The sequence below is a fragment of the Diospyros lotus genome, chromosome 10, assembly GCF_014633365.1.
Source record: "Diospyros lotus cultivar Yz01 chromosome 10, ASM1463336v1, whole genome shotgun sequence".
Taxonomy (NCBI): domain Eukaryota; kingdom Viridiplantae; phylum Streptophyta; class Magnoliopsida; order Ericales; family Ebenaceae; genus Diospyros; species Diospyros lotus.
Genome location: NC_068347.1, coordinates 24,268,201 through 24,294,981, shown reverse-complemented (window position 1 = coordinate 24,294,981; position 26,781 = coordinate 24,268,201). Strand labels below are relative to the sequence as shown.

General features: G+C 36.5%; 1 protein-coding gene across 2 annotated transcripts; it reads right to left on the bottom strand.

Moving 5' to 3' along the window:
- Positions 1–3,171: 3,171 nt before the first annotated feature.
- On the bottom strand, positions 3,172–26,551 carry LOC127811501 (glycerophosphodiester phosphodiesterase GDPDL3-like). 2 transcript variants are annotated; one of them, XM_052351424.1, is made up of 9 exons: positions 26,269–26,551; positions 23,006–23,299; positions 13,584–13,696; positions 12,946–13,444; positions 12,416–12,454; positions 11,983–12,264; positions 9,745–9,887; positions 4,246–4,729; positions 3,172–3,794 (listed from the first exon to the last, which is right to left on the bottom strand). In XM_052351424.1, exons 1-9 carry the CDS (start codon positions 26,381–26,383, stop codon positions 3,496–3,498), a joined length of 2,268 nt encoding a protein of 755 aa, XP_052207384.1. In that variant the 5' UTR covers positions 26,384–26,551; the 3' UTR covers positions 3,172–3,495. The 2 variants fall into 2 exon arrangements, with proteins under 2 accessions (XP_052207384.1, XP_052207385.1); XM_052351425.1 differs by having other exon boundaries at positions 4,246–4,642.
- Between the last annotated feature and the right edge of the window lie 230 nt (positions 26,552–26,781).

Here is a 26,781-nt window from a genome sequence, read left to right as displayed (position 1 = left end):
ATTAATGATGTTATCAATAAAATCATAATACTAAGACATGAGAGAATGGTGGTACATGTCCACCTAAAATACAATATCTCTTGTGCCTCTAAATTCTTTTTGACATCTTTAAATCGTTATTCTATTTCTTCAAGTAAAATTAATATTTTGCGTGGTTTCCCATCGCTCGATTTTGATAAATGAGATAAATCGTAGGTGGAAACTTTATCTCACTGTGCAGAGTAAGAAATCAAATTCATGATCTATTAGTACGAATCCTGACTTATCATAACCCAACCACTTGACTTGTGTCCGGAGACATCAATATCTCATCCTTAAACTATGAAAAAATATATATTAATCAAATTTAAAATTTTAGTTAAAAATAACTCTCATAAAATAATCATGATATATATATTGGTATGACTTATTCTTCAAGAAGAAATTACCAAAATGGGCACTTGCCCAACCCTTTTTTAATCCCTTAGAAATAAATAGAGAACAAATGAGGAGAGAAAGAGGTGACCACAAGGCAAAGAAAAGTGTTGATGCAGCTTTGCATGCTTTGCTTTGCAAGAATTCCATAGTACAGTTTTGAAATGCATGGCTTTGCTTTTATATATATATATATATATTCCATGTGATGTGGTGATAATAAAGGCAAAGGGAGAGAGGACATATCCCTACGTACTCCATAGTGGGGTTGTCCCTTTCTCTTTCTTCACCTTCTTTGCTCCCAAAAACACCATAGTTTTTTTCTTTCACCAAGTGAGTTCATACGAATTGTATTTGCTAATAAAGTAAAATGGGGTTTGCTCAACCTTTGTCTTCACTTTTCTAATAAGTTTGATCCATAGGATATCTATATTCTAATTTGAATAGTAGTATTAGAATTATTAGTATAATTATATATATTTTATTTATATTTATTAGATCTTATAATTAGTCTTAGATTAATCCTATAAATTAAGCTCACTAGGTTAATCCTTTTAATTTTTCTCTCACACTACCATTCTTCTATTCCGTCTTCAATCTTCTCCTTAATTTTCATTAATATAATGAATGATTATTTAAATTTAACAACACTCAAATTTAAAATTTTTAAATTTTATATAAACTCGACTTTTTATAAATTTTATTTCAATCGAGAGAATGATCAATTAAAGGCTTTAATGTTGCATTTTAAACAAAAAAACAATAATTAATAAACTAATACAGGAGCGGCCCAATAAGTTTTCTTGATGCTCATAAATAAATTTGACAAGAATATATATATATATATATCTATTAATTTGCAGAGAAAGGAGTTGGGATTAATTAATGAGGTCAGCAGCACATAAGCATGACACAGAAACAGCTGTTGGATAAATCAAGTTTCGCGTTCATCAGTCAAATCGGAGATGCCAACAATATTTAACAATATATGGCATATTATATATATATATATATATAGACAGACAGAGAGAGAGAGAGGCTTGGTTTTGTTTTCTGATTAGTATATTAATAATTCGAGTTAAAAAGTCAACCCTTTCGGTGGCGAAAGATATGGATTTGGCAACTCATGAGCTGTGGCTTCAACCTTCGAGAATCAAAGTCATTCTAAGAAAATTTAAACGACGATGATTTGTGTCTTTTTTATAAAAAAAAATAAAAATAAATAAATAAAAATTTACTGATATGTCAGTATGTTATCCATCTGTCAGTTTTTTTTATGTCAAATAAATATTATGTGACTCGATACGAATAATATAATATTTTTATAAAAAATTATTTTTAAAAAATAATATTTAATTATTACAATTTAATTTCTGTTTTCATTCACAAATTTTTATTGAACATAAATTTTGGTATAATGATTTTTTCTTATTTTATTATAATTTAAATCAAACACTAATTTCCAAGATCAAACTCAATCAAAGTTCCGATCACATGGTGCATACTTTGCTATTAGGGCTTTTTTCTTTTAATTTGAGCGGGATAAAGTTTTTTTGACTGCAAATAATTATGTAAATGCAAATATGAGCTGTGATTGTAAATGTGGAATCAATTTAAGCTTTGAGTTTGGGTCCAATTTGAGTTGTTAAGGTCATTATTTCTATACTTAAATTGTCTTTAATTTAAATTTAAAAAACATAAAAGCTCATTTAACCCCAAAGTAAAATACATAGACTAATTTTATACTTTTGACTTTATATTTTTAAATGTTAATTATGTTTAGATCTATTTATTTAAATTATCGTATAGTTATATTTTATATTTCAAATTTAATGTGAGTTTAGCTGATTCAATTTTTATTAGGTAAGATGGTAAAGTTTAAAGTTGCAATGCTTTTTTATAAACAAAATGAAATGAAATGAAAATGTGTTGGACAAAGACAAAGAGATTGTTGCATAATTTGGGGTAAAGAAAGATTTTAGCCAAATTCAATTTGTTGGTTAAGAAGAACTAGAATTAATGATGTTTTCCTTTTTCAGAATATGATAATAATAATAATAATTAATAAATTATATAAAAAAATAATAATAATTGTGCGCGTACCGTAATAGTTAGTTGGTTCCAAATTGGAAGTAAGTGCGGGCTGCGGCGACATCATTTCTGTGCATGCCACAGCCTCAGCCTCAGCCTCACCATTCACCATTCTGATAATGGTGCTCCATCATTTCTGTGCATGCGTATAATATCTTACCATGATTTTCCAGCCCAGCCCACCTAGCCAATAAGGGTCGGGTCGGGTCGGGTCAGCCTCAATATCATCACTTGCCAACTTTTTTTCTTTTAAGTCCTATTTTGCTCCAAATCACTCCAGCTTTTGACGTCAATTGAATTGTCAACCCCTGCAGATTTTCCCATCACGTTAATGCCTCCTACAATTTTCTTTTCCCATACCCTCAAAATCTCCGGAACTAGAACACCCACCCACCCACCCAACCCTTGTTTAATTCATTTGTATAGAATTCATCATGTTTAATCCAACAAATTTTATTTTATACCAGCCAGCCATCGACTACCTAGAGGCATCATCAAATATCATGGAGATGTACAGTACAGGTAGAGATGGGGGGGTTGAACTCTTTGGACCCAATTAATAAATTTCCCAAAACCAGTGATCAGAAAGCCATCAGCAGTTCCAATTAAGGGAATCAAACAACTTTTTTGGTGATCAGGATTTGCAGCTTGGAAGAACAAAAGAGATTAAACAAAGAAGCAAGCTGGGTTAGCATGCAGATGCCAGATGCAGTTTTTGTGGATACAAACCGAAAGAATATTTGTAATAGATACAAGAATTCAAGATCCATGTTTGGTATACTCGGCGGAATGAACATAATACATACCTACAATGTGGGAAGGACGGAGACAAATCAAGGGATCTGCTGCAGTTCAAGAAGAAGAAGAAGAAACAAAAAAAAATAAAAAAGAAGGCTCAAGGCTCATTTAGTCAGGTCGTCATGCGGAGCAACAAAATAAAAAAATAAAAAAAAAAAAATGGGTACCAAGATTCTCTTCGCGTCATGAATTTCAGAATAGGGAAAGTGTGGCGACGAGGGTCAGATAGGACAGGAACGTCCACGCGACAAGTTTATGCTGCCCGTTTCTTGCGGATGGACCCGGAGCCGTAGTTCCATTGCCGGTGTCTGAGGTCGGGGTTTTCGCCACGACAGGAGGCAGAGGCGGCTCAAGCACATCGGATTCCTTCAGTATAGGGTTTGGGGCTTCAGCTGGTGGCATGAACTTAGGAGGTATCACGTGGAAGAGTCCAGGCTCCACAGGCAGCATGTAAGATGGCATATTGTTGCCAAGTCCTAAACATTTGTTCCCTGCAATCAACCAAAGCATCAAATATCGTTAAGAGATGAACAAATAATGAGACTAAACCTAGTCCAAATGATCAACTTGACATTAATCCGTTATAAGCCGTAATGTAAGTTCTTGATCGTATTATGAGAAACATTTTATTGGGAAAATATTATATCTCATCATTTGAATCCATACCACTCCCAATGTCCATTTTATGTTGCATAGTGTTAGTACATACCTCTTAAAAGCATAAAGAAAAAGGCCGAGAGACTAAATAATCAGATAGCGGTTCCAGTTCGAAGATAATGGAATATTATGGCTTGCTGAAGTGAAGTGGATTAAAACTTATTGTTAACTATCAGACTGATATAAGATTTTATCCAAAAACTTGTGGAACCTCAAAATCTCAAACATGATTTCATTTTATTAGAGCAATTACCAAGATATGTTGAGAAATAATTATTTACTTACTTTTGTATTTAGCAGCCGTCCCAGGAAACTCTGTTACAATGCCGTCAATGTTAACAGACTGGACGTAAGTGTTGATCTCCACATTTGCATCCGACAAAAAGTCCCAAGCTTGAGATAGAAACTCATTTCTGAACAGTTCCACATACACTGGGAGCTTGAATGCATGTAGCTTATTTACAACATCGGTCATGCCAGTGATAAATCCCTGATTCTGTGGAAAGACAGATGCCTTGCTGACAACCACAGAATTGGCAAAGTTCTTGATTGTAGTAATGGATTCATTATCGGCATCACGAATATTTTCATCAACCTTATACACAAGCTCATAACTGCTTTCCTTCTTAAACTTGGTCAGAACTGAACTGTCGGAGGACTGAATCATTACTTTCTTGACTGCCTGCTTATCACGAGTAAAATTTCTTAAGGTATCAAGTACTGCATCAGTTACACCTAATCCCTGCTTCTCCGCTAGGTAAGCTGCATCCTATAAGAAGCAATAGAAGGAAGCATAATACACCAGGTTTAGGAGAAGGATTTGAGCTAGTCTAATGCTACACAAATATACATGCAACTTTTGTGCACGTGCAGTAAATGGAATGTGTCGTGACAATTATCAGTACGAATCAGTGTTCTGTCTGCATGGAACCCAAGAAATATCAATTATGTAACCTGTTGAAAACTGGGTTTTTTAAATTAGCCAAAAAAAACTGGGGTTTTTTTTTTTTCCTTCTAATTAAGTGTTCAATTAATCTCTACTAATTTCATGCATCAGTTAAGCGTTTCATAAAGACCCATCCAAGGGGGCAAGCAAGGAGTAAAATAGATTCACCCAAGAATATTTTTTGTTGACAAGTGACATGGCATCCTTGTTGCCCCTCCTGTCAGGAAAGGAGAGGATTAGTTTTTTATACACACTATTAGCCTTACTTTGCAAAAAAAGATTTTCACAACCTAAATCTGTGAACTTCCAATCACAAAGGAGCAATCTTACCATTGCTAATTAGAGGGCAAAAAGATTGTTTCCACAACTCAAACCCATGAACATTCAATCACAGGAGTAATTTTATTGTTGATACCAAAGGCTAGCCCTCTAATATTGAAGTGTCAAGTTTCTACTAAAATAGAGTTCCTATTTTTGACATTTATTAGTTTAAAGGGAATTTCATAAGTGCATATAACATGAATTCAAACAAATTAGCAATACATGTTTAACAGGAAATGCTATTTAGGACTCTATAAGTATATTGTTTGGCATGTAAAAACACTAAAACTAGATTAATTGGGTTTTAACGGGACTTTTGAATAAGGTGTCACATTCTAAGAAACACGAGTTGAGAGCGCTAGAGAACACTGGACTTAACAGCAACCACAAGTGAGATAAGCAAAGAGCATTCAGGCTCTAATCATCTAGGCATGGAATGATGCATGGCCATGGCAGCCACATGGCTTGGGCCTTGGGCCTTGGGCCTTGATTTTGTTTGAGTGCCTCCTCTACTATTGCAATTTGTTCATCACCATAATGAAATTGTCTCTCATCATAGAGGCAACCTGGTATTTTTTTTTTTTTTTTTAAACCACATAATCTTTTGCTTTCATGCACAGGTTCCTTCTAAAAATCATTATCACTCAGATTCTGGAATTCTTTGCGCGCCCACTACTAGGAAGTTGTATCAGCTTCAATTATTAAGCCTGAGAAGTCCAAAAAATACAAAACATTCAGAAGCCATCTAAGGGTTGCAACAAGAGATTTAGCTGGAGGGGAAAGTCCAATCAGCACTATTGAGTTTAATCAAGACAGGAATCAATGAGGGGTGGAATAGAGAAGAAGAAGAAGAAGGATCCATAAGGTAAGATCCTATAATATCCTTAGTGATGTTATGCTGAAGAAGCTAGATCAAGCGTCTAACCACTGTGAGTTTAAGCATTAGCTTTGATCAGCTCTGTGTACTGTTCTGAATTGATGTCCCCAGAATAATTGTGTATACTTGTGAAACCAATAAGTTCACTGCTAAGGATGTTGTTGGAAGATTGACATGATCAAATCAGATCAGAAGGATTTCTGATATCAACCCTTCTTTGAATTCAAAACGATGCCCTTTGGCCTCACTAATGCCCCAGCCACATTCCAAGCCTTGATGAACCAAATCTTTGCTCCTTATCTCCGAGATTTCATCCTAGTATTTTTTGACAATATCTGGGTATATAGCCCTTCTTTTTCCAAACATATTGATCACCTACGGGTTACATTTGAAGTCCTTAGACTCAACTGACTATATGTTAAAAGGTCAAAGTGTGCCTTTGCCCAAAGGCAGGTTGAATACCTAGGGCACATCATCTCCAGTTCAGGGGTTAGCACAGATCCAAAGAAGGTGGCTGCCATGACTTCTTGGCCAACGCCTGCCACTATAAAAGCCCTGAGGGGATTCCTTGGACTCACAAGCTACTATAGAAGATTTGTGAAAGATTATGGGATAATTAGTAGGCCACTCGCTGAGCTGTTAAAGGGGAGTATTCATTGGAATCTCAAGGTCGAAGAAGCCTTTATACGGCTAAAAAGGGCAATGGAAGAGGTTCTTGAGTTGGCCCTACCAAACTTCAATAAACCATTTGTGCTAGAAACTGATGCTAGTGACATGGGAATAGGGGTTGTCTTAATGCAGGAGGGCAGACCATTGGCTTTCATTAGCCAAACATTAGCCCCTAGGCACTAGGGTTTGACTACTTATGATAAGGAGTTGCTGGCGGTGTTGAAGGCTGTGGAGAATTGGTGTTATTACCTAGAGGGAAATCAGTTCATAATAAAGACTGACCATGAGAGCTTGAAATTTTTACTGCAACAAAAGCTGCACATGCAATTGCAAAGGAAAGGGATGACCAAGCTCATGGGACTAGATTATATCAAATAATACAAGAAGTGGAAGGAAAATATTGCTGCTGATGCATTGTCCCGCTGTTTTGAAGGAGTATCTGTCGCCATTACTTCGGTTATCCCTGATTGGTATCAGCAAATAACAGCGAGTTATAAAGGGGCTGAGTGCACTAAGGAGCTGTTAGAACAAATGATTATGGACCCTTCCAGTAGACAAGGCTTCACACTACCTAATGGCTACTAAGGTACCGAGGCAGGCTGGTAATTGGGGGACGTGATTAACTCAAAAACAGGATCCTGCAATCCTTGCATGGATCCCCTTTGGGAGGACATTCAAGCATGCAGAGCACCTACTACAAGGTGAAACAAATTTTCTATTGGTGTAAGAGATGCAACCATGAGATAGTAGCAACCCCAGGGCTGCCGCAGCCATTGGCCACCCCTGACCAAGCGTGGAGTAGCATATCAATGGATTTTATCTAAGGGTTACCCAGGTCTGAGGGGGAAGGACAGCATACTGGTGGTAGTTGATCAATTCACAAAGTTTGCCCACTTCCTTGGTCTCTCCCACCCCTTCACAGCTCAAGAGGTAGCCCGGATTTTCCTAAGCCAAGTGGTAAAGTTGCATGGGATATCACAAAATATAGTATCTGACAGGGACAAGTTGTTCACTAGCCTGATATGGAAAGAGCTGTTGAAATTTTTGGGAATTAAGCTTCACATGTCCGCTGCTTATCACCCCAAAACAAATGGACAAAAAGAGAGAGTTAACCAATGTCTTGAAACCTACCTAAGCTACCTCTGTTTCCTACGGCCCAAGGGTTAGCACAAGTGGCTCTCATTGGCCCAATGGTGGTACAACTCCTGCCATCACCATTCGAGGCAATGTATGGACACAAACCTCCACCCCTACCAGTCATCGTTGGCCCAACCACAGTAGCAACAGTTGATACTTACTACAGAAAAGGAAGCAAGTTGTACAGTTACTAAAGGAGTTGTCTACTGCCTAAAATCGCATGGAGGCGGAGTGAAAGGGAGTTCAATGTGGGAGATCTAGTCTATTTAAGGCTAAAGAACGCTCATCAAAAGGCTCTTGCCCAAGGGTAGGTCACTAAACTAAGCCCAAAGTTTTATGGCCCATTCCCTGTTATAGCCAGATTTGGAAAGGTTGCCCACCAACTCCAATTGCCGGCTGATTGCCAAATTCATCCAGTATTTCACGTGTCCCTGCCAAGAGGTCAGTAGGCATATATGTCAGCCCATCCTTACCTCCCTTAACTAGACACACCAATCCTATTGAGGAACCAGCGGCTATAGTTGACCGAAGGATTATCTACAAGCAAGGGACTCCCCTAACTCAAGTGTAGGTGGGACCAACTCGAAATGCCTGCTGATTGCCAAATTAATCCAGTATTTCACATGTCCCTGCTCAAAAGGTCAATAAGCATACAACAAGTCAGCCCACCCTTACCTCCCTTTACTAGACACACCAATCCTATTGAGGAACTAGCGGCTATAGTCGACAGAGGATTATCTACAAGCAAGGGGCTCCCCTAACTCAAGTGTTGGTGAGATGGTCCCACCTCCACTCAGATAACAACATCTGGAAGTACTTACCAGACCTCCTCAAACAGTTTCCTCAGGCTGCCCAGCTTCTCAGCATTTCTTGAGTACAAGAAAACCTTTAAGGGAGGGGGAGTTATCATGTGCCTAGGGCTAAGAAGGGTTGTACTGTGGTTGTTAGGGCTGTGAGGGGTTGTAACAAAATTGTTCTAGAAGATGGCCAAGTCATTGTACAAAAGGAATCAATTAATTATACTGCTGTAATCAGTATATAAGGCTGAATCCCTTATCCAAGGCATGAACTATCAATAGAAAATTCCAGATTCTCTCTCTCTCTCTCTCTCTCTCTCTCTCTCTCTCTCTCTCATGCTCTGTTCTTCTATTTCTCCCTACAATTCTCCTCAATTTCTCCCTTAATTTCTTGCCCAATTCTCACTGAACCAGTGAGAATACCTTGTCAGATTCAGAGGCCTGACATGTTTCTCTAAAGGTTTCTCTTTCATTCCGGCCAACTGTGAACGTAAACGAAGAACTTACTTTAACACAAACAGTACTTCAACCATAAAACCAAATTGTACAGACAATATTTAGCTTCTCAAGACAATATTTAGCAAGGAAACTATTAACGAGAATCCCACAAACTCCATCTCAAACTCCAGCTCAGCACCTTAGTGTAAAGCTTATTAAGTTCAGAAAAATGATATTCTTATAGATTTTTATACAGAAATGCTACTAAAATTATGTGAAAATGATATTTTAGCAATAATGAGCTACTTTATTAGGTATTTTTTCAATGCATGGATATAAATGAGTCGTGTAATTCTATATAAGAATTGCATAAGAAGTTCCAATTGTATGTTAACCACTTTGAATATGTCAACATTGCAAGGTAGTGCAAAGAGCCCACGTGTTTCCAAATCTGACACCAACACACATATACTTGCAAGGATATAATTCCATAGATATCTTTGGTGCTTGTGGCATGGTGTGGCAGGGCGCACGCCCCCCGGGGGGGGTTGTTGTGGGGATGGGGGTTGGAGAGAGAGATACTGTGACATAAAACTCACCTCTATACTTATCAACACACCCGTAACAGAACTCGCGTTGTTTGCAAGGTCCAGAAACTCAGACAGTGTCATAAACTTTCCAGCATTTCTGAATTTAGGATCCCGAGGCAAATTGGAGTTTGGAAATGGGTTTGATATTACAGCTGCAGTAAAACAGAACACAGATAAGCACAAGGATGCCAAATAACTATTGTTTACAATGACGAAACAAGGCAAACAGTTGTACTGTGTTAAAAACAAAATATGCATCAGGAATAGATGTAAACGGATGTACAGAAAAATGTTCACTAAACAAGGCAAAATGTGAATATGATAAGAGAAGTCCTTATTACTGGCCCATGAGGACCAACTTCCTGCACAAAACTTCAATTGTGCTTCATTATTAGAGTGTATTGCAACTGCTATCTGAAACAGCTCATAACAAGTGTCATGTCTTTTAAAGGAATTGCAACCTATTGAATCTAAGGATTTTTGACAATCTTGTTAACTTTTATTTTTTTGTTTTTTGCATTCATTTTTGGTTCTTGTGCTCAGATTTTATTTTTTCTCATAAAAATTAAAAGTAAACATGTCCTTCAGTAACAAATTTTGCTCTATAAAAATCAAAAATAAAAGCATGAAAACATGTTTAATACTTGGCCCTGTTTGTTTGATCTGCATGTAAACAATTTATGAAAAAAATATTCGAATGTAATAAAATATTTCTTTTCTGCTATGACCTTGAAGTATATTACTGATTAGAATTTAAGAAGAATTTTGACTAGCTAATTTTTTTAATTTTTATTATTTTGCAATATTGTGACTTTCAATAGTAGACACTTACAGTTAGAATTTCATAAACACACACTTGTATAATAGTAAAATTAGAAACAGCCAGCATTATAGTAAAATTTGAATGGAAAAAAAAAAAAGAAAGCAAGAGCAGCAACAAGAGCTAGGCAAGAGTCCAGAACTCACAACCTGGTCTGGACATTTTGGAAACGGTTGAGCACATGGTTTTTGTGTATTCATTTTCCATCCTAAGACTGAAAACATTGTCCACTTTCTTGAAAACAAGAATATGTAATCAAACAACATTTCTAGCCTGTTTTTCCCAAAATTTCAAAATAAAAAACCAAAAACAGAAAGGTAAGATTATCAAAGAGGGCCTAAGTGTAAAGATCAAACCTAAAAGTAGTGAATCATCAAGGTATTATTAGCTTTATTTCTTCCTTCATGTCATTTAAATTATATTTTTTCTTCATTTTGATGTGCACAGAACTATTGCTCCCTCTAGTCTTAACCTTCCATCTCTCTTAACACCATTTTATTGTTGAGAGTTAAGCAAGAGAGTATTTTCAAGTATCAGCCCAATCATTACATCCATAGATACATACTTAGTTTTTAAGAAATATTACCATGCAGACATCTAAGGTATATAATACATACCCAGGATCATTAATGATGTGCATATGGACCTACAGATATTTTCATCGGGTTGAGTGTCTTTGCATAGAAGGTTTGTGTATCAATTACCAACAGTTCTAGTGTAGTCCTATTGACTCTTCTCCACAAACTCAATGTTTTCTATCTGCTATCCTCAAATTAACGAAATATTCATTTTATGCAAGACACTGTAAAGTTGATTGAGTAGATTCACATGATTTTTAGTTTTCTTAAATTTCATTTAAAAAGCTTAAGAGCCGGTCTGCTACAAAACAATTTATAGTTTGCATGGCCTTGACATTTGCTTCATGACAACTTTGTCGCGTGTACTTTGTTTTTCAAGATCAATAGCAGGGAGTTTGAAGGAATTTTAACAAACAAGGGAATGAAGAAACAAATTCAGTAGGAAGTATACTAATGGACAAAAGCTCCAAAGTAAACTGCCAACGTATCATTTTTTTCCCATCCTAACCCAGTTGTAACTAAAACCCATTCCACAAGTACATGTCTCAACACCTCTCTGTAGCAAATGGACTAAGTAGATGACCTATAATAGTGAGAGTTTGAGCAGTCAAATTCAGACCGTGCAAAATACAGATCAAATGAAAGTAACTTAAAAGGCCTTGAACCTGAACCAGGGTTGATATTAGACCCAGGGGGTATAAACTAACTTGCTATATAGCCATTTGATTTAAACATTGAATTCAAAGAATCTAAACTTCCTCCTTCCTTCCCTTTGTGTGAGAGTGTGCTTTGAAGTAGGGGAACGAACTTCACCAAAAACAAATAAAGTGATCAACATGTTTCACTTACGTTTCAAACTCTGAATCTGACTCCATGTGAGGTTGAAGGTAAATATTCCATTTACGATTCCAAGTTCAGGAATAGTTGTTGAAAGGTTGCTGAAACTTTGAATAACCGTTGTGCTATTTATAAGATTAATAGAGCCCAAGCAAATTGGTATCCCATTGCTCGTCATTTGAACAGGACAGTCAAGTACATCTACTCCATCTGAGATGGCCTTCTGATAAGCCAAATCAGTACAGCCAGGAAAGTCTCCACTTGATCCTTGGGATGAGATAACCAAAGGTTTTTCTGTACAGAAGACAGTAAAATAAACTAGTTAACCAATCAGTCATTGTGGTGCATCAAACAATAATGGTAACTATACCATAGACAACGAGAATTCCAAAATCAAAACAGAAAGAACCAAATCTATCATGAGGAAAAAGAAGCACCATCATACCTTGTCCCGTATCATTTCTGCCAATGTGAGAGAAACAGCCTGAAATAATACAGAAAAGGGAGAAAATTATTGTCTGTATAAACAAAAAGCCTGTCACAAATCTAAGTCATTTTCCTGGGAGCAGGCCTTTCACAGCTAAGAGAACTAACAATTAAGCAAGGCAGCAATAGAAAACCAATTGAATTCTAGTAAATAGAGTGGCTTGTAGGTTTATCTTGAACTTTTAATCGTAACAACATCCTAACACTGCTAATTCAGATGTTTTGCACCATTGTCCTCCTTCATCATCAAAAAGGAAATGACTGGAAAGCTTGGATCAATTAACCTTGAATCACTTGATCCAAAGTTTCTGAAAACATGTTATGTGCATTGGAAGTGTGGACATATTTCAACTTACAAGATACTTCAAGATTTATTATTAGGTTATAAAGACTTTGGCATAAAGGACTACCATAACATATATGTCCATCTTCCAATAGTTTTTCTGACCGAGTACCAAATTTGTAGAATGAGAATAGTGAATGGCTTACCTATGGCCTCTGATGGTGTTATTGGAAAGTCGGAAATCAAGCCATCCACAGAGAATTTTCCATTGTCAATAAATGAAAGACACTCAGCTACAGGATTAAAACTGTAGTTGTAGGCAAAAGGAATGTCATTGGAGAAATCTGATGCAAAAACTTCAAGACCTTCTTTGTGAGCATCAAAAACAACTGAGGTATATGGCTGTAAATATAGACTTGCATCTACAGGCCATATATAATTCTTCGGAACAAGAATTCCAGAAGCAAATGTCTTGATAAATGTGAGATTACTTAACAGAGAACCATATGTTTGGTTAAGAGCAGGCTCAAATACATCCTTCCCCAGAAACCGGAAAATGAGTTTTGTTTTGGGTGGTTTGCGAGACAATATACTCCTCAGGAAGTTCACCTCTGGTGAAGAGATATAATCAACTATAGTACTTCTAAATACAGAAAGGACATAGCTTCTCATACTCAAGTTTCGCTGACTGAAGAATGCATCATGCTGCAAACGCATCAGAACAGTGGTCAGTCTCAACTCCCTCTTGCAAGACTAGAGCTTGCATGATTTGAGAGAAAAATGCTAAGAGAAGGCAGCCACTCGTATGATAGAAAATTTGAGAAACTTCCAATGCAAGGTTTACCTGAATATTCAACCATAACCCAGGTGGCTTGAATGTAACCATATCTTCAACAATAAGAATTTGATTTGGAATGTTGTCAAACAAAGGAGATCGGGAAAAAATTCCCTGAATTACTGCCCAGAACAAAAAAGAAGTGTTAGCATATAGCTGGAGACCATGTTGCCCCAAAAAAAAGAACAAAAGTTCAAAAAGTTACATAAGTAGAAAAGCAGATAATCGTCAGTAGTTTCCACAGTTATGGCTGTCAAGTCTCCTTAATTTCCAGTAATACTATCTTTGTATCCAAAATTTTGAAGTGGAAAGTCAAGCAAATCAACCCAGTACATAATTACCAGCTATATTTTCCATTTTTCTCGTTTCTCTTATTTTCAGTAAGGTAGGCAGACAAAATGGTTTAATTCAAGGACTAAACCCTCTGGTATACGTAACGTTCAAGTATTGTTAGAAACTGCCCAAGATACCTTGTCCATATTTTTGGCCTTGATATGCTTGATCTTGCTTTCTATATTTATGTGCTACATCTTCTAGAAGATTTAAGTCTTTAACATGTTTTGTTGTATCCTAAATTGTATATATTTCCAAATCTAGATTTTAGGTAAGCTGCATATTGTGGTTGAACATCTTGTATATATATTCAATCAAACCCTTCAAGGGAAATAAGATCGAATATCTTTTTTTGCCACTTTTTGACATGGTATCAGAGCCATAAGAAGTTTATCACTAGTCTTTGTGATTTCCGACTGCCATGGCCTTCATTGATATTCAATCTTCTTACATAACTACGAAAATCCCACAACACCATGCCGGATTCTGCTGATTCCAATGACACAACAAAGGTCCCTTTTGCGGGAAGAAATGGTGTAATCTCAAGAGGAGAGCTACAAAACATCCAAACAGCCTACAGGTTGAATGAAATGAATTACTTGAAGTGATCTCAATTGATTCAGACGTTTTTCAAAGGTAAAGGGAAGCTAAGTCACGTACTTGGAACCGGGCCAAAGGAGAGTGATCCTACGTGCGCAGCCTGGGATGAAGAGGACTCTTTAGTCATGTCCTGGCTTCGAAACTCCATGATGCCAGAGATTACTGTCACAGTCATGTTTCTAAAGACTACCAAGCAAATTTGGGATGTTGTGAAGCTCACATACTCCAAAGTGCATGATGATTAGGGATGGCAATTGACACCGAAACCGTGGGGAATCGATGCAAAACCAAACCAGTCAACGTGGTTAAAAACCGTTTGACTGGGTAATGGTTTAGTTTGGGAAAAAACCGAACACTGTTTCAATGAGTATGATTTGGCTATGATTTTCACTAAATCCAAACCAAAACCCAAACTGAAACCAAACCAAATGTGTGGGTAACCAAACCAAACTGAACCGAATATACATATATATAATATATATTTATTTATTTATTTAATATATTATATATACACATAATATATATATTGACTAATGCATTTTTTTACAAGTATTTTAACTAATGCATTACAAATATATAAAATATTTAACATTTATAAAGTAATTAACAAATAAAAATAAAATCTAATCTTAAATTATTTTGTTTTTATCGATTAAATAATTATATCCAAGAAGTTTGAAGTTAATCTGTAACTTATGCAAAAAGAAGGTAACTTTATTAGAGTTTGTCTTTATTTGTTGGGAGTTATCAAAAATTTTTATGAATGCTATTTGCAAGAGTTTGTCTTTGTTTGTTGGTATGGATCAAACTAAAAAAACCATGGTTAAAACCGAAACTGAACTGAAATTGAATGGTTTTGTTATGGTTTTTAATCTTTAAAACCAATGGATAATGGTTTGGTTTTGGTTTTAGTACTTTAAGTTTGGTTTGATTATGGTTTTAGCAAAAACTGAAACCAAACCGAACCATTGCCAACCCTAATGATGATGCTCAAATTTATAAGATCAGGACCAAAGTAGTAGCCACCAAGCAAGATTCCCAGTCCATCACTGAGTACGTAAATCTATTGCAGACACTATGACAGGAGTTAGACCACTACCAATGCATTCAGATGAAATGCAGTAAAGATGCGGCTCTACAAAAGAGGTTTGTTGAAAAAGAAAGAACTTATGACTTTCTTGCAAGCCTAAACATGGAGTTTGATGTAGTGAGAGTACAAGTCCTCGATAAGGAGGATCTTCCCTCTCTAAATGAGGCAATCTCCATTATGCGTGCAGAGAAAAGACGAAGATGAGTCATGCTTGATGGTTCTCCAATAGATAGCTCAACCCTCGTAACCTTGAAGGATTCTAATCAAGGTAAGGGATCTAGAGAGGAAAAGAAGGTATCAAACTTGTACAAGATGACCAACAAGGACTTGCTGTGGTGCACCTCTTGCAGGAAGCCTCGGCACACCATAGAGAAGTGTTGGAAACTCCATGGTAAGCCACCCAAGAGGGGACAACCAAAGGGCCATGGACAAGTCTTTGCCAACTGAAAGGAAAGTTCCAGATCAGATAGATGCAATGGAACTCAACAGGGAAGAGATTGAAAAGCTAAGGAGTTTGTTGAGATCATTAGAAAAGAAAATTGAGACAGGTACCTGCTCTCTAGCCCTCACATGTATCTCTTCTTCTCTTACCTTTCATGCTTTAGATATATCTCACCCTAATACTTGGGTTCTCGACTATGGAGCCATAGACCATATGACATGTTCCTCACATCAATTCATCTCTTATACACCATGTTCTAGTTCCAAAAAAATAACTATGGTTGATAGATCATTAACCACTGTGGTTGGCCAAGGGGATGTTCTTATAAACAGATATCTCACCCTCAAGAATGTTCTTCATGTCCCTAAACTCTTCACAAACCTTGTCTCCATTCAAAAACTAACCTCAGATACTAAGTGTCGTGTCATTTTCTATCCAACTTTTTGTCAATTTCAAGAACATGACACGATGAAGATGATTGGGCGTGCTAGGGAAAGGATTGGACTTTACTACCTTGAAAAACCAAGTGAGCAGGCTCATAAGAGGAGAGTTTCCCCTATATCATTCCTTGCTCGGTCCAATAAAGGTAAGTTGTGGCTTCATCACTTCCAGCTTGGTCATCCCTCTTTTATGGTTCTTAAATTATTGTTTCCTCTCTTATTCAAAGGTCTAGATGTTAGGGAATTCCAATGTGATGTGTGTGAATTTGCAAAACACAAGAGAGTCACATTTTCCCTTCCTAATAAAAGAAGTAGCCTTCCATTTACATTAATTCACAGTGATGTATGGGGTCCTTCTATTGTTCTTAACATCTCAGGGCACATTGGTTCATTTCCTTTGTTGAAGATTGCACTCGGGTTGTTTGGTTGTATCTACTAAAGACTAAATCTGAAGTGAGCATTGTTTTTCCAATGTTTTACAACATGATTAAAACACAGTTTGCGGTTGAGATAAAAAGGTTTAGGTTTGATAATACTAAAGACTACTTCAATCAATCCTTATCTATTTTCTTTCAACAGAGGGGCATACTCCATGAATCTTCTTGTATTCATACCTCTCAACAAAATAGAGTGACTAAGAGAAAGAATGGCCATCTTTTGGCTATTACTAGGGCTCTGGTCTTCCACAATAATGTTCCAAAACATTATTGGAGAGAAGCAACCTTAATAGCCACATTTCTCATTAACCAGCTACCCTCTAGGAGTCTTGATTCCCAAAGTCCAACTCAACTTCTCACAAAGGCCTTTCTTGAATTCAATGCATCTAACTGTCTAACACCCAAAGTGTTTGGTTGTCTCACTTTTGTCTATATCCATACCCTAATAGAGGCAAACTGGATCCTCGTGCCCTCAAGTGTGTGTTTATTGGATATTCCTAAACTCAAAAAGGCTAAGTGCCATCATCCTCCTACCAACAGGTTTTTTATTTCAGCTGATGTTTACCTTTGTTGAGGATAAACCCTAATTTGCTCGACCTTATCCTGAAGGGGATACTATAGTACCAAAGGAGGGGATACTATAGTACCAAAGGATAGGAATGAGGATTTGTTCCTCCTTGACCTACGTTCTTCCTCTCTCCCTTCTGCCACCTCCAAGGACTCACCAGGCATGATACAAGGAAAGGCTACCACTTACACCAGTTCCTCCACCTATGTAGGTTACAACATTTGATCCACGTCCTGCTACTGCCATTTCTCCAAGTATTTCTCCTACTAAACCTGAAACATCATCTATTATACCTGATGTTGATCTGATTCGAGTGATCATGATCTACCTCATACTTGTGACCTTGAACTTCCTATTGCCCTTAGAAAGGAAACAAGGACATGATCCACTACATTTGTTCATGACCTATTCAAAACTATCTCCTAGGCATAAAGCCTTTTCTCGCTAGCTTGAACACAATTACTATTCCCAAGACCTTTTCTGAAACAATAGGTAATGAGAATTGGAAGAATGCCATGGAGGTAGAGATGGTAGCCCTAGACAAGAATCAAACCTAGAAATTGGTCAGTTTACCAAAAGGGAAACATCCGGTGGGATGTAAGTAGGTATTCACTATAAAGTACAGGTCAGATTTATCCTTAGATAGACACAAAGCAAGTTTAGTGACTAAAGGATATACACAGACTTTTGCTCCAGTTGCAAAACTAGATAATATAAGGGTGCTATTGTCCTTAGCTGCTAATTTAGGCTAGCCACTACAACAGTTTGATGTCAAGAACGATTTTTTGCATGGTGACCTAGAGGAAAAGATTTATATGGAGTTGCCACCAGGATTTGGGCCAAGGACTAAGGAAAATGTGGTGTGAAAATTAAAAAAAAAAAAAATTTGTATGAACTGAACAGTCACCAAGAGCCTAGTTTGGCCACTTTACAAAGGTTATGCTTGGTATGGGATATAAACAAAGTCAAGGAGATTATACCTTGGTTGTACATCACTTAGCTACAAAGAGGGTAACAGCATTACTGGTATATGTGGACGACATTATTGTAATCGGTGATGATATAAAGAGCATGGAAACATTGAGATGATGTCTAGTCAAGGAGTTTGAAATCAAAGAATTAGGCAGGTTGAAGTATTTCTTAAAAATAGAAGTGGCTCACTCTAAAGAGGGAATTTTTATTTCCCAACAGAAATACATACTTGATCTATTAACATAAATAGGAATGTTAGGTAGAAGGCTATTGACACACCAATTGAGCTTAAGAGATTCCAAAGGATGGTGTGGTAGATAAAGGATCCTATCAAAGACTAGTAAGGAAGCTTATTTACCTAGCACATACTCGGTTGGACATTGTTTATGCAATGAGTGTGGTTAGTCAATTCATGCACAATCCTAAGGAGACTCACCTAAAGGCAGTATATAGGATCTTGCACTACTTAAAGGGACTCCCATAAAAGGTATATTGTTCAAAAGAGGCAAAGCAAAGCAATGCCTCTTGAAGCCTATACAGATGCTAATTATGCAGGGTCTACGTTGGATAGAAGGTCTACATTCGAATGTTACACATTCCTAGGAGGTAATCTTATGGATTGGAGAAGTAAAAAGCAAATTGTTGTGGCTCGGTCAAGTGCTAAAGCAGAGTTCAGGTCAATGGCCCTAGGGATCTTTGAATTACTATGGCTTAAAATACTATTAGATGACCTCAAGATCAATTGGACAGCACCTGTGAGACTCTACTGTGACAATAAATCGGCTATAAGCATTGCACACAATCCAGTTCAACACAACCGAATAAAGCATATTGAAGTGGATAGGCATTTTATTAAAGAAAAACTGGACAATGGATTAATTTGCACCCCATTTGTACCTTCAAGTGATCAACTCGCATATATCTTGACCAAAGATTTACCGGGAGCTATGTGTCAAAGATTACTAAGCAAGATTGGAATGCATGATATTCACTCACAATCTTGAGGGAGAGTGTTAGAAACTACCCGAGATGCCTTGTCCATATTTTTGGACTTGATATGCTTGATCTTGCTTTCTATATTTATGTGCTACATCTTCTAGAAGATTATGTCTTTTATATGATTCAGTTGTATCATAAATTGTATATATTTCCAAATCTAGATTAGGAAACTACCTAATCTAGATTTGGAAGCTACATATTGTGGTTGAACATCTTGTATATATATTCAATCAAACCCTTCAAGGGGAATAAGATCGAATATCTTTTTTTTCCACTTTTTGACAAGTAGGCTGACGTCAATGCCAACTCATAGCACTCAACTAACTAGTTATCAGTCCCTCCAATATCTTCACAAACTACATACAATACATAAGTTTTATAGTTCCATCCAATCAAAAAATCAAAAAGAAGAAAAAAAGGGAGCCATATTTCCCCAAAAAAACAACAATTGCAATAACATGTGCAAGTCTTAATCCCACTAGGTGGGTGGACTACATGATAGACCTCTAGCCATCTCTATCCATGGTCATATCTTTTATAAGGTTGTTATATCATATGTCATGTTTAAATGTTTTCAACCAAGTTTTCTTTGGTCTTCCTCTCCCCTTTTTGCTACAATTTTTTTCCATTTCATCTACTCGCCTCACAAGTGTATCTATCAATCTTCTTCTCACATGTACAAACCATCTTAATCACAGTTCTTGCATCATATTTTCAATAGGCATTAATCCAACCTTATTATGCATAACCTTGATTCTCATTTTGTCTTTCTTGGTATGGTCACACGTGTAACATTTTCATCTCAGTTATGCACATATTCTACTAATGCATGTTCTACAGAGAAAGCATAAAAATAAAAGAAAGAATAAAAAAGATAATCTTTGCATGATAGATCAAAGTTTATTTGACTAGTCCAATTGAAGAGAATATATGTTAACTTTATAATTTAAAAAAATATTAAGTCAATGTAATGTAAATTTCAAATATAAAATGAATTCATTTTTAAATTTATAGATATATATGTGGTGAGATCCCTGATAGTTAACCAAGATTATAACCAATTCTCAATAGTTTTCAGTAATTACCAGCAAGAAAACAAGAACAAACCAGGGCATTCGAGGCCTTACTCCAGAATTTTCTACCCAAAAACCAGCCAACCTCTCACTCTTCTCCTCAGCTATTTATACCTCTCCTCTACTCCTCCCTAACCAAATTCCCCTGCACATACAGATTATTCCCTCAGCACATGGATTACAATTCTACCCCATGCACACATGCTGGTTGTTACACCAACATGTGCTGATTCCCTATTCTAACCTTCATGCATGTTGCTGCTTGTGGCATCTTTGGTAGGTCCGGTACACTGGTGGCCTATCAATATGGCTATCAATTAATGGGTCCGAATTAATCCATAACCTTAATTTTTAGTTATATAACTAAATAAGTGTAGGGGTATGTTAGTGAGATTTATTGTCCTCTATGTTGCATCCCCATACCTATGTCTTACGTTCGGACACATATCCGTGTATCTTAAAATTCACAAAATTGACAAGTTTGGCGTCTAGATACGTACCAGCATCCGACACCCCTACTCAAGTCCATGTAACATAGATCATGATGCACGAGCGGGCAACCAATAAGGGAAACCAAAGGATTTCCCTCAACAACTCATGCCCCGTTATGCAACCCATCCCACATCAAAATATGGGAACTAAGTACCATTAGTTATTTCAAAAAAAAAAAAAAAATCCCATATCTTTCCCTATTTATTATTCGAAATAAATGGCAGGTTAGATGAGGCTTACAGTTCTACATTACTCATCAACAACATGACGATGACTTCAAAGTAATAAGTCTCCAAAGATCTCCATTTGAGTGAAGAAACAACTAAATAAACTTCATGTGAAGCATTGCTCTATGGAAAGGAATGAGTAACTAAAAAAGGAAAATTATTAAGGAAAGGAGATTGGGAGAAATCACAAATTTTTATGGTTTAAAAAATAAATTGTTTGTCAGGTTATTAAATAAAGAACAATATTATGAAGCAAATCACTTGTTAGAACTTGTGGAGAAAATACCAACACTTTTCCATTTACAATTGGATTATATCAAGGATTTGCAGTAAAGCCTTATCTCTTTACTCACTACACACATTTAAAAAGAGGTGCACTGATGTATGCAAATTGCAGATAGCATTATCTTAGTAGATGAAACAAAATAAAGTGTGAATACCAACAAGCCTCACACTTAGAATCCAAAATTCAAGTTGAGCAGATTGAAAATTAAAAATATGAAATATAGGTTTAGTAAAAATAAAATTGTTGATAATGTTATAATGGGCCTTGAAATCAAGTCATTCCAAGAAAAAATGAGTTCAAATATCTTGGATCAATTGCCCAAAAGATGAAGAGAATAATGAAGATGTTACCCATAAAATTAAGGCATAATTGATAAAATAGAAAAGTGTGTCCATCAATTCATACTATGGTAAAAAGGTTTTTCTATCATCTGCCCTAAAGGCACAAGATAAACTGTAATAAATACACCTTGTTTTCAGATGAGATGTATTTTTCAAGGCCTAAACACTATCATTTGTTGGCAATAGATATACCTCATTTTCAGACATATCGTTGACCAATGGGAGTGTTCAGGCATTGACAAATAATGTGCAATAAATACATATTGCATGAAAGAAAATGTATTTGCTGCACCCTATCAAATAACCCATGGTAAAATCCCATTAAAGCTAAAAGTAAACGTCATCAAACAACCATAAAACCAGTTTTGTTGTATATCATGAAATATTGGACAGTAAAACATCAACATGAGAAAAATAAGAGCATAAAATATATAAGAATGTTATAATGGACATCCAACCATACAAACGGGATAGAACTAGAAATGATGTTATATGCCATAAGGTCAAAGTAACAAATAGATAAGATGCAAGAGAAAAGATTAAGATAATCCAATCATGTGAGAAGAAGATAAATAGATGGCCCTATGAGGAGAGTGAGTAGAACGGAAGAAGTTTTTAGTAAAAGTGGTAGAGGAAGACTACAAAAACCTTAATAGAGAACTCTTAGGCCTTAGAAAAAATATAGCCATAATAAAGAAGATGATTGGTAGGCTAGAATCCATATAGCCAACTCCACCAAGTAGGACTTAAGGCTTGATACGTTGTTAAATGGAGAAATACATGCCACCTACTGCAAGAAGCTAGAACAAAGAGACAAGATACAAGTAGGATACCGTTTTATATGTATTCATGACAAGTATAAAAACCAGTCACCCTAATTGTCACATAAATTGGAAAACTATGTTCAACCCCTCAAAAATTATCATCATTGCCCATAAATAGAAAAGCATAACGTTGCTTTATGTGACTAATTATCAATTATGCCTACTTGAGGTTCTAACAAGATTACATATATGCCATCACCACATATGTAAACAAATACAGCATTATCAAAAGGTAGTTTCGGGTCAAGAAACATGTTTAAGATGACAAGAAACTGCAACAATAGAGTTATTAGGCATCTAGACTTACAATAGACGGACGCCAAGTCATTGAGGGTGAAATCCACTGAAAAATACCCTTGCATGGATACCCCATTAACAGGGTAAGTGTTACTCTTATCTTGGAAAACTAATGCAATGTTGGTCCAACTCTCAAGATTGAGATCTGGAGAACAAATCCCAGCTCCATCTTTTGTCAATTGCACGTCACACCAGTAGATCACATTGGGTAAACTAACAGTTCCAGCAAACTGGTACGCAAGAGAACTTGAATCAGGAAATAGCCCTGAAAAGCCACCACGTGCTATGACCAAAGGTTCATTTCCTGCAAAATGGAATCCGTAAGTTTGCAGATCCCATACCCCAGTTAGGAAGGGTTAATGAATTTGCAGGACAGATCATTCAAGAAAACGTTTTTTAAGATGACAGCTTACACAATAATTCATCATTAAGAAATTTGACAAGACTAACCAATAAAAATGCTGGAAATTTGGAAATTAACTTTGCAGTTAACTTCTGTCCAACAAGCATGTAACTAGTTAAGAGACGTTTTGAGCAGTGGCAAGACACATATGGTCACAACATGTCTTCAATACATCTTCAATTTCATACGTTTTTGGATGGCCACCATGGACAAGGAGCTAGCTGTGGCACACAGCTTGTTGAAATTTTTTTAGCAGTAGTAAAAAACATTTACTATTTTTCAAACCAATCCAAGAATTAGCATATGGCTAAATCAATCTATACAACTTTATGAACTGGCACAATTAAGTCAAGTTCCATATTCTACATAGCTATGATTTTTTTTATCCCTGCAGTGGCAATTTCACTAGGAATATTAGGCTTTCACATATAAACTTATCACTTCAATTAATCTTACAAGCAACTTATGACTTGTTTGAATTCCAAAATCACCAACCAAACAGAAGAATTAAAACCTGGCAAAATGCGTGCACTTCCTACATCCATCTACCACGACCTTGGAAGAGAACTTAGTTCAAATTTCTCCTCCACATCCTATTTTAAAAGATATTGAGATCCAACTGCTCCATTCCACCCACAAAATGCGACCAGAATTTGGAACCAGAGAGTAGCTAGAACCACAAAAATGGGCGAAGGAACTGACACAACTTCCATTTCAGAACCATACTCCACAAAGAAACTGTAAATTCCTGACAAATGCTCCATCAGGTTCTTTCAAACTAATTTTATTTCCATGGAAACACATTGACCTGATATACATATAAAAGTAACCCAGAATTCATTTTATTACAAATGAAATCACAGGTATTATCACACATTAAGTCAAAGCATTGATCAAAAACTGTCAGCCCAAAATGCTGCGTTCATGTGCTGATGAATATCACCTATGAAATGGGGTTTCACATATCAGCATATGAAATGTGTTCTAATATCATGAACAAAAGAAATGACAAAAATAACAGTTATAAGCAAATTCATTCCAAAATTACATACAAAACCAAAACCAACATAAGATATACACGCCCACTCCTCAACTCCCAATAGGCACACACAAGAAAATAAAATAGAAGAAAGGAAACAGCAACCCCAATGGATTCTGACATAATGTACAAAAGGAAATAGCAAATGTAACTGTTAGATAACTCCTCAGATTCAAATCTAATAGAGATATAGTCTCTCAGATAAACCTAATTTGATTTTGAGGGAAAATAGGGATAAAGGTAAGAGACACAATCCTATAAGAGTTGTGATCTATAAATAGACCCCCTAATATAGTTGTTGACTAATAAAACCTCAGTCTGAGAGATGTAGCCAAATTACAGTGGCTGTGAATGTCATAGCTTGATAACCAATGCCCCCAAGTGGAAGTGGCCTGTTATCTGCAGTTGTAAGGATTATGAATGTTTCCAGTTTTGCCCATGCAAAATCTATGACATAGAAGGTTTGTAATTTTCTCCATGCAAAAACTATATTGAGTGGATTTATCCCGTTGAAACTGAAACATTTTATTAAATGTTGTGTCTTGATTCTCTTGATTTCTGTGTATGATTATGTGTGATCCGATACTAACAAGTGATACTAGAGCTACCCTAAAAACAACAATTTGAAGTAAACATATTTCAAGATATGGACAAAAACAAGATATAACATCTTTTGTTGCCCCACCCCAACACACACATGCATGTAAAAGTAAGTGACATAGAATGAAATGAATCAAGATCAACGCAATGAAATAACTAATGATCAAGGGATGGTCCCAAGACCACAAAGAAATCTGAACTAGACTAATATCAAAACTATAAAAAAAAACTTATTTAGTATATCTCACAAAGACCAATATTCTTCACAAAATTGTAGCACATTGCTAAAACTTAGCATCCCCGTTCCTTCTATAGAGAAAAGATGGGACACTAATTAATTTGTCTAAAATATAACTTTAACGATTCCCATAAAACTTCTGTAAGTAACTTTAAAATGTCTGTTGATTTAGATAATTCCTCATCTTACCACGTTTTTATACTGAGAAATATGTGAAAAAATCAACTACGATTTGTCAGGGGAAATGGTAATTAAAGAATTAAAAAATCACTTGCGTATACAATTTATGTACAATCAAGCCAAGAATTGTTGCCCTACCAACATTTTTTCATCTTCTTCTGAATCGTTTTCTAAACCAAGCAAATAAAAAAATTGTTTCAATTTCTTCATTTCCTTTCTTCTTAATTCCCCTTTGTTTACCTATTCTCTCAGACCAAGACCCAAACAATAGCATAAGCTAGTAGACCTGTGCATTCATGGATTTCAGCTAACCTACGTTCGGTAGCCGAGGAAATTGGAAACGTGCGTACATACAACATGCAGAATCTACTCCATAGGAAACGGAACTCTAAGCAATTAACGGAATTTTTCTGACTACATATCTCTCTCCTCGTTTCGGAAACCAAAATTGGACAAAACAGAATATCTAATATTCCTTTCTCTTGGCCCCCGCACCTCTCGTCCCCCCCTCCCCCCCGGGGGGGAGACTCCACCCGTGTGTTTAGAACTTGAGGCAAGAAGGAGAAAACAACAGAATTTTTCCCTCTCCCGTTAATTCACTTTCCTTTTGCTTCTTTCTCGCACTTGTAATAAATCGCCACTCTCCACATTTTCCTCGCAAAAATAGCTCCCTACATCTTCTCTCCATTTCGATTTTCCATCCTCTCTCTTTTCCTTCCAGAAGCTCGAAACAGCTTCCCAGCAATAAGTAGAGGGTAAGTGAGCACTAAAATCCAAGGAAGATAAGAGATGAAGAGTGAGAGAAAAGTTCACCGTCTAGTGTGTTCCACGAGCTGGCTCTGCTTCCATTGCTAGATCCTTGAGCAGCAGCCAAGGCAGCCGACGAGCAAAGAAGCAAAAAGAAAACGAGAGACCGGAACTTACACATTGCCGGCAAATCTCGACGGCAAATAGGCACCGAGCTCTGCAACTTCCGGCGTTGAACCTTGTCGGATCTTTCAGTCGTCCCTCGGAAAATGTGAGATTTGGCTTTGAGAAGCGATCGGAGAGAGAGAGAGAGAGAGACCTTTCAGCTTGGCTTTCGGAAGTGCTCATAAGAACAATAAATAAACAGCAGCAACACATAATTACTTGAACAAAATAACAATAATAATAATTATACTATTAATATTAAATCAAAGCCGGTTGTATTACTATTTCAATTTTTTTATTATTACTGGATGCGGCTTTTAGTCGGCTGCGCTGTGCGAGCGAGCTGATGGTTGCCAATCAAGCGGTGCCGGGTAATATGGAACCTCTGCTTGCCACGTGTATATTATATTAAAA

What these genes read in the sequence shown, in the direction of transcription:
- LOC127811501 (XM_052351424.1), bottom strand. Translation starts at nt 26,383, where the DNA reads ATGTGTAAGTTCCGGTCTCTCGTTTTCTTTTTGCTTCTTTGCTCGTCG. An exon ending in CTCGTGGAACACACTAGACG is followed by an intron (nt 23,300 to 26,268) that starts GTGAACTTTTCT and finishes TCCATTTTGCAG; the next exon opens with GAAATGAACCTTTGGTCATA. An exon ending in GTGTGTTGATAAGTATAGAG is followed by an intron (nt 4,730 to 9,744) that starts GTGAGTTTTATG and finishes TGCTTCTTATAG; the next exon opens with GATGCAGCTTACCTAGCGGA.